At 38.3% G+C, this 7,747-nt stretch overlaps 1 protein-coding gene across 1 annotated transcript; it reads right to left on the reverse strand.

Moving 5' to 3' along the window:
• Positions 1-1,668: 1,668 nt before the first annotated feature.
• Positions 1,669-7,443, reverse strand: LOC308417716 (interferon-induced very large GTPase 1-like; the record flags this gene model as incomplete). Its single annotated transcript, XM_080913037.1, has 1 exon — positions 1,669-7,443. The coding sequence occupies one exon, from the start codon at positions 7,441-7,443 to the stop codon at positions 1,669-1,671; it is 5,775 nt and encodes a 1,924-aa protein (XP_080769163.1).
• Between the last annotated feature and the right edge of the window lie 304 nt (positions 7,444-7,747).

Raw genomic sequence — 7,747 nt, forward strand, 5'->3', positions numbered from 1 at the left:
CCCTTGTTCCTGGTGGCAGATGGCCTGAGTGCCTGTTCTGGATGCACGGTCCGCAGGCTGGAAACACACATCCCAAAGCAGGGTTCCTGCTTCCATAAACCAATCCAGGGGGAGCATTTTCCGCAAGCTCGGCAGAGACCTCTCTGCTTCCTGGCTACTCAGAAGGCCATCTCATCAGACCTGTGTCCCTGGATCTCTGCTCATTGTATTTTCTTGAAAACATTTTTATATAGTACATTTTGATCATATGTTTTGCTCTCTCCTAGTTCCTTCCAGAACCTCCCTATTTCCCTACAAACACAATTTTGCTATTATTTATCTCTTTTTCAAACAAACAAACAGAAAGAAACAAGAAATAAGAAACTCATGTGAACAATACCCACCTAAAAGAACAGGAACAAAAAACAACCAAAATTAAATTAAACGAGGGAAAAGGTGAAAGAATAAAGCATTAACATACATAGTGCATAGATATAAAACAGGAGATATCAAATCAGAGAAATAAAATAATTTTATTGGAAAATATTGAAATCTTGAAGTAGTAACTAATTTATTTTTTCTAATTTTATTTATAATGCAACCCAAGTTGATACTAGGATGTTGAAGACTAGCTATAACAATGATCCAAGGAGGCGATGTGCCATTGACAACAGTGTAAATCAGGTACATGCTCACACACTTGGTGGATGAAGCAAGCTCCAACAAACAAGATCTAACAACTTTATCTTTTCTCATAGTCTTTTTATACCATGTAAGACAAAATTCTCTATGGAAGAATAATGTCACTTCATAGCTACAAATTACATATTCTCTAAAAACAATCACCCAAAGCCATGTTCTTCTAAAACATGTTCTTTAAATCATTAACTATGAATTATTTACAACAGGATTGTTGATTATGTATTTTTCTTTTGAAACTCATAAGTAACTTAACATTTCTCATCTATTTTTCTTTCATGTATCTATATCTCTAATGTAGCCCCAAAGCAATAATTCTTTGGTCATTAATTAAGAAAGTTTAAGTAAGCCAAGTCTATATATTTATATTCCCCTCATGATTAAGACAATTTGTATTTACCAAGAAATGGGTCATCTATCTTATGACTTATTTTTGAAGATTTCTTCATTGAAACTGACTAATAATCTGCTCACTTTACTCTATACTCATAATAGAATTATTTACTCTTTGTTCATTTTGAGGATGCACATCAAAACCGATGACCACATCTCTAGATCACAAAATCCAGGAACTTAGAATCAACCTCAAATGAATTGTTTTCTTTGACCATTAAGTTTTTCCAACCATATTTTCTCTTCCTACTACAATTTTGTGCTTACAATGCATAAAAGCTCACTGTACTACTTTTCTAACCTCTGTAGCCCTAACTATTCTACAAGGAATAAGGAATATTCTACTTTTAATCATAACTTTATCATACTATCTGGTAGAACAATTTAAACCATTTTCTTAAACTTTTTATCAATTACCCTAACTTTCTAAAACTATTTAAATCAAACCATAAATTTTGTAAAACCATTAATTGATCTAAACAGTATTAGTTTATCAAAGTTTATCTTCATATTGATCTGACAAAAATTTTCCCAATAAAGTGTAATCTTGAGGAAGCTCATTTGTCTACTATAGCTCCTCCTTTATGGCATTAACCATTAGGCTCTCTTGGTTAAAGTGAAATTTCTACAGCCCTTCAAGTCATCAAGTACTTCTTCCTTTGTGATTTTGGTCCATAAATCTGGAATACTACCAAGATTTGTAAATTTTTTCTCATATATCTCTTCTAGCTCTGATTTGAAGTGACAGACAAACCATTTCCAATATGGCTGAATAGATGAATCTGGGGTGATGCTCCATGTGGCAAAATCATCTCCTGCTTCTCTATATTTCTTGTATGGAAATTTCCGGAGGTCATCTAACATAAATGTAAGGTCACTTGCTACTGAACTAGTACACACATTATTAGCAAAGTAATCTGTTTTATGGTAATACCAACCACTGACAGACTGAGGACGGTGGAATGGCACACTGTGGTCTCCTTCATGTTGGGGAATGGTGTTTGTACAAATAGCTTTACAAAAAGGACATTGTTTCCAGCAGCCACAGAGATGTTCAGAGAGAATTTTTTCAATGTCAGGAATGATTTCATCCATTTGCTTACTTGAACATTCCTCTTCTACTCTGCTCATTTCACGGTCTAAAGCTGAGCTCATGGCTTTTTCAAAAAACTGAGTGTCGGTTATCTCCTGGTGCTCAATGCTTACTAGATCTCTCCTGGGAAATATCAGGGTGCTTCCTAGGTGGTCACAGAACAAATCCAGCCAGCCAGATGCAGTGCTGCCTTCATCCTTAGCTACCACTGTGGACTCCTGAATGGCAGAATCGATGGTATTTTTGATGTCACGTAAACTTCTTTGTAAAAAAGACTTTATTTTTTCACTGTTTTTTTTTGAACAATATCTTCTAATGTGGTCTCTAATGTAGTCCCTGAAAAATGATTCTGGATGATGAAGGTATTGCCAGTATTTATCAAAATTTTCTTCTTCTGCTAGAGAGTAGAGAATATAATTCTCCAGGTTAGATCTATTTCCATTGAATTCAGGGCAGGTGGCTTGCATGTCTCTAGCTACTTTAGGGCCCATGATCTCCCATATGGCAGCAGAAATAGCAGGAGTGAGCTTGAGCCATAGGAAGTCAACGAAGGATGTGATGGAGGTGGCACCTTGGCAGGAGATCTTAAAACTCATAAAGAAATCATCTTTCTTTCTCTCCAGATAGTTCACAGGGTCATTCTCACTCTTGAATGCCTCATGCATTTTCTTGAAATCCTTGGATGCTCTTTGGAATAGGTACAAGGATAAGTCAATGTTGTAGTCTCTGGTAAATGTGTAGTCTTTCACAGAGAGTTCAGATTTCAGCTCATTTTCTATGATCCTCAAGATTTCATGAAAGTAATTCTGATTGTAATCACACTTTCGTTTCTGAATATTTTTAAGTGTTTCAGTAAATTTAAAATCAATGTTACTAGTAGTCTTATTGATGGATTCTTTATGACATGTTTCTAAACTCTTTGGAATTACACCATATTTTTTTTTCATTTGGATATGTTTGTCATAAATGATTTCAAACTTTTTTCCAGACTTTATTTTTAGTCTTTCCGCTATATTTTTGTCCTTCTTGAAATACTCAAGAAGGATACTTTCAGAATCCAAATCAATGTTAGGTTCTGTGATACGAGGAGCATGCAATGAAACATGGTGGATCCAATTTTTCCAGAGTTCATTGAATTTCTCATGCAACTCTTCATCACTTAATTCCTTATTCTTCACACTTAAAGCTAACTCTTGGCTATTCTTTAACAATTCATTTTCATACTGTGACTTTTGATTATTTAGTATTTCTTGGCTTTCCTTCAGACTGATGAGTTCATTACCCTTACTTCTGGTGTCTAAAATTAGTGCATTTTTAAGGATTTCTAACTTATGTTCGAAATTTGCTTTCCACTGAACCAATATTTCACTATCTGCATCTTCTTCAAAATACTTGTCAAATGCTTGTTTAATAGTGTTATATTTATTGTTAATTGGAACCTCTACTAAATTGGTTGTAAGTGTCAGGACTTTCCCATTTTGAATCTGATTGTTCAGCTGATTCTGCAAGTCTAGTACATGATTCCTCATCTCCCAGGTCCATTGGTTATACTTGGTTTCAAGTTTGCTCATGACAACGACCTCTTTGGTGTTCCTGAAACTGAAAATGAAATTCTCACTGATCAAAGCTTTCCACAAATCCTGAACTCGAAATTTTACATCTGAAATTTTCAAAATCCTTCCCCTAGATTTCTGCTGAGCAGTTAAAAGAATTGCATTTCTTAGTTCCTGAACATTGTAGCTATAACGAGGATTAGGAGGGGCCATTGGGGGATTGCCATCCCAGAGGTGAGCAAAGTAGTAGACATGATTGTTGACATCAAACTTAATAACATCACTGAAGCGGGATATGTTTGAGCACTCTTCCAACTCAGCAGCCAATGCTGTCATTTCATCGAGTTTCTGCTCCATTCGCCTTCGTCCTTCCATAGTTTGGTCTTTAGCTGTAACTTCTCCCACATTTTGATGGACAAAGAGGCAACTGGGGGAGATTTTCACCTGTTTCATCCTTAGAAAGGCCTGGACAGCTATTTGTAGGATGTCTTGCATCTCTGATGGATTTTCCCCAAAAATATTGATCAGAGTCAAGTTTCCAAGGCCAATCACAAAGGTTGCCAACTCATGATCCCAATTCTGGGATTTACTGTTGAGTTCTGGTGCCCGAAGTCCTTCAGTATCTACAACAAGCACAAAGTCAAAGCCAAGTTCTTCTGTGAATGTCTCTTCCACTTTCAGGAGTTGCATGTAGGCCCCCTTGGTACACCTGCCTGCACTGACTGTGAACTGCAACCCAAAGAGGGCATTCAGCAGGGTAGATTTCCCTGAGCTCTGCAGGCCAAGGACAGAGAGAACAAACAGTCTTTTGTCTCCAACTTTCTCTGAGATCTTGTCAAAAATAGCTGCTACCCACTTTAGAGGCACATATGAAGCATCCCCATCCATCAGTTCAATGGGAACACCAGCAATCATCAGGTCTGCAGCAATCTGAGGGAGGCAGAGAAAAAGGCTATCTCTAGAGGAGGAAGTTTCTTCTAAAACTTCATAGATCTGGCCAATTTCTCGGAGAAGGTGCTCAGTCCCTAAAGAACAGTCATTCATCTCTGTGGAGATGGCTTCTATCTGCTTCTGCCAGAGTGTCAGGGAGTTGCTCTTTGGTGCTTTTTGCTTTTCTCTTTGTACCATTAACCACAATGATCTCTGCTTTTCCTGTAACCTTTCCAAGTGATCTGTAGACAGGTTTTCAAAGAACAGAGTAAGCCACTGCAAAAAGTAGACTTTGCTAGGGGTTTCTGAATATTCTTGAAGAAGTTCAAGAACAGAGCGCATTAAATCATTGAGAGGAAAGGCTTTTTCCAGTTGCTGACATCGAATTGTTTTTTTATCAGACTCAATCTCACTCTTGTGTTGTTCAATGCTCCTATTCCCCTTTTCTCTCAGATGATAGAATTCTTTGTCTTTCTTACACCAAAGGTGCCAAAGTTGTCCCTGAAGAGGCAATAAATTCTCTTTTCTCTGTTTTAAATTGCATTCCTCCAAGAGGGCCATGATAATCTGTGCGTTTTCTTTGGCTTCCTTGCAGTCTGTCTGATCTTCATCAACAAGGAATCCTTGTTTTCTAGCTATCTCTGAACAGTCCTCTAAACTGAGAGCAGTATTAGAGAACTCTAGAAACTGTTTGATGGCATTTGTGAGCTGCTCTGTTAATTGTGCCTCATTTTTATTCTTGATGCCAATTCTCATTCTTTTCCCAGAATTATTTGCTATGTCCTTTTCTTTGTCATCAACCAAACAGATCAAAGGTCTTGATGACTGACAGAGGTGTCTCACAAGCTTCTGGTTTTCTTTATCGTTATCAGAAGCTGACATGAGGATCACAATAAGAGAAGAGACATCTTGCAGGAAGCTGAGTTGTTGACTATGTTCCTTGGCATCTCCATGAAGATTGGTGAAGGCCAGACATTTATCAAATATGTCCTCACCTTGTCCCCCAGGACAGAACCAGCTGATTTCCACCACCCCCTCCATCAGGAGGCAGTGTTTGTTGCTTCCTCTGCAGTGTCTATGAAAAAACACATCGTGTTTATGTTTACTGAGGAGAGTGTTCATGATCTGAGATTTGGAAGCAGAGAGGCCATTTCCTACTCTAATGAAGGATACAATAGGGATAAAGACTCGACATATCTGATGATTCTTGTGACTGTAGCTCTGGTTCTGTGGTGACTCACTAGAGTCTTGCCAACTTTTCTTAATTTGTCTGAGAGACCAGAGATTAAATTCCATCTGAGCAGTGTTGGGATTTGGCACCACAAGGGGGAGAGCATATTGACAAATGGAAAGTTTGGTCAAAATATATTGCCTGGAAAGATCATCTGCACAGTGAAAAATGGCCATCTGGATATCCATTGGGTGAATATGGGGCCAGGACTCAGTGGCTGAAGGATAGCTAAGACTGCCAATGTCTTCAATGGCATCTTCATATGGATCAAAATTTTCATTTTCATGATCAGAGGAATCCATGGAGATTGGTTCTCTTATGTTTTGAACATCGTTGAAGACAAGATTTCTCAAACCATAATCCAACATCAGTAGCTTTTGTAAGAAATAGAAAGGAAGCTCTTTTTCAGATCTTGGCTGTGAGTTGTGCACAGAGGCCTTGTAGATCAGATGGAAGTCAGCTCTGCTCATTCTTTTTGGGTAGTAATGTTCTAGGCCTAAACGTTGGAGTAAATCTAGGAAAGGTCCATTTTCTATCTTTCCCTTTGTGTTGCTGTCATTATTTTGTTCCTTATAAGTCTGTTTCTTTTCATGGCAGAGACTTTGTAATTGTTTTTTTACCTCATCCATTTGTAAAGAAGGGGTGGTGGCTTTATAGTCTCCATCAATGAGTAATCTCAAATCATTCTCCAGAGTTTCCCAGTCTTGATGTGCTCCATGTTTTGTGAGGACATGTACAACTTCGTTAGACAACAATTTCCCCATATGTTGTTTTATTAATGACAAATGTTGTCTTTTCTCTTCTATAGAAATATCGGTGATTTCAACTGTATTGGTGATTTCAACTGTGGCTCTTAGTGCTGTGAGCACCAGAAATGCCTGGGCTCTGTAATTGCAAATATTTTTAAGCTCTTGGTATTTGTGTTGGTTACTTTGCATTTGATCCAAGAGGAAGTTTACCTCCTTACACCCAAGAAGATGCTGAAAAATGCTGTTTTCTAATTGATAGCCTGCACCAGCTGCAATGGAGAGTAGCAGCAGCTGCATGTCTGGCTGCTCTGTTTCTCTGAGGTACTTCAAGAAGGAGCTGAGAGCTGTGGTCACCTCATGTGTAGTCTTTCTTTTTGCTTCTTCCTCTGTTTCTGGGGACTCACTTTTCAAATTCATTTCCATCAGGATTTTGTGGGTTTTCTTTAAGATGTTAATGAATTCAGCAAATGAGGTTATTTTCACTTCCTCTTCTTTTGACTCTTTCTGCCTCTGCCTGTTTTTTATCATCTCTGCTGGAGTTTCCTGCAGCTGTGCATCAGTCTTTGGCTGTGAGAGGTCAAGTAGCTTCTCCAGAGCCTTTTTCTCCCATGTGTGTTGTGTTTGGGACTTCAGCTTCTGGAGGTCTCTTTTTTCTAAATATTGTAAGGCCCGGGCAGAGGTCACACCCAGGTCTTCCTGAAGCTTAGGCAACCAGTAATCAATAGACAGTCCCACTTCTGCCAGGATGTTCTGGAGATCATGGCTCATTCTGCTTCTTAGCTGAGGTTCATCAGGGATGTGCTTTGCAGCTGCCATTGCTCTGTGGGGAACAGATTGTAGTTAGTTTGGTCTGTGTCCTGACCTAAGGAAGTGTCAGCTGTGGTGCCAGTAACCTTAATTACTAAGGTATCAACTCTGTTAGTCTTCATCTCCTGTAATCATTCAAGTATATTTCAAAACAACTTTGTGTGTATTTGTGTTTGTGTGTCTGTGAAACCTTTCATTGTGGGTATTCTCAGTATGACCTCTTGTTGGATAGTGTTGTGAGTTACTGCTTAGACTGATTTCATTTGTCAAGAGGGGTTTTCTTTGTGTAACCCTCTTTGTTCTGAAATTCCCT

This window comes from Micromys minutus (assembly GCF_963924665.1).
Source record: "Micromys minutus genome assembly, chromosome: 2".
Taxonomy (NCBI): domain Eukaryota; kingdom Metazoa; phylum Chordata; class Mammalia; order Rodentia; family Muridae; genus Micromys; species Micromys minutus.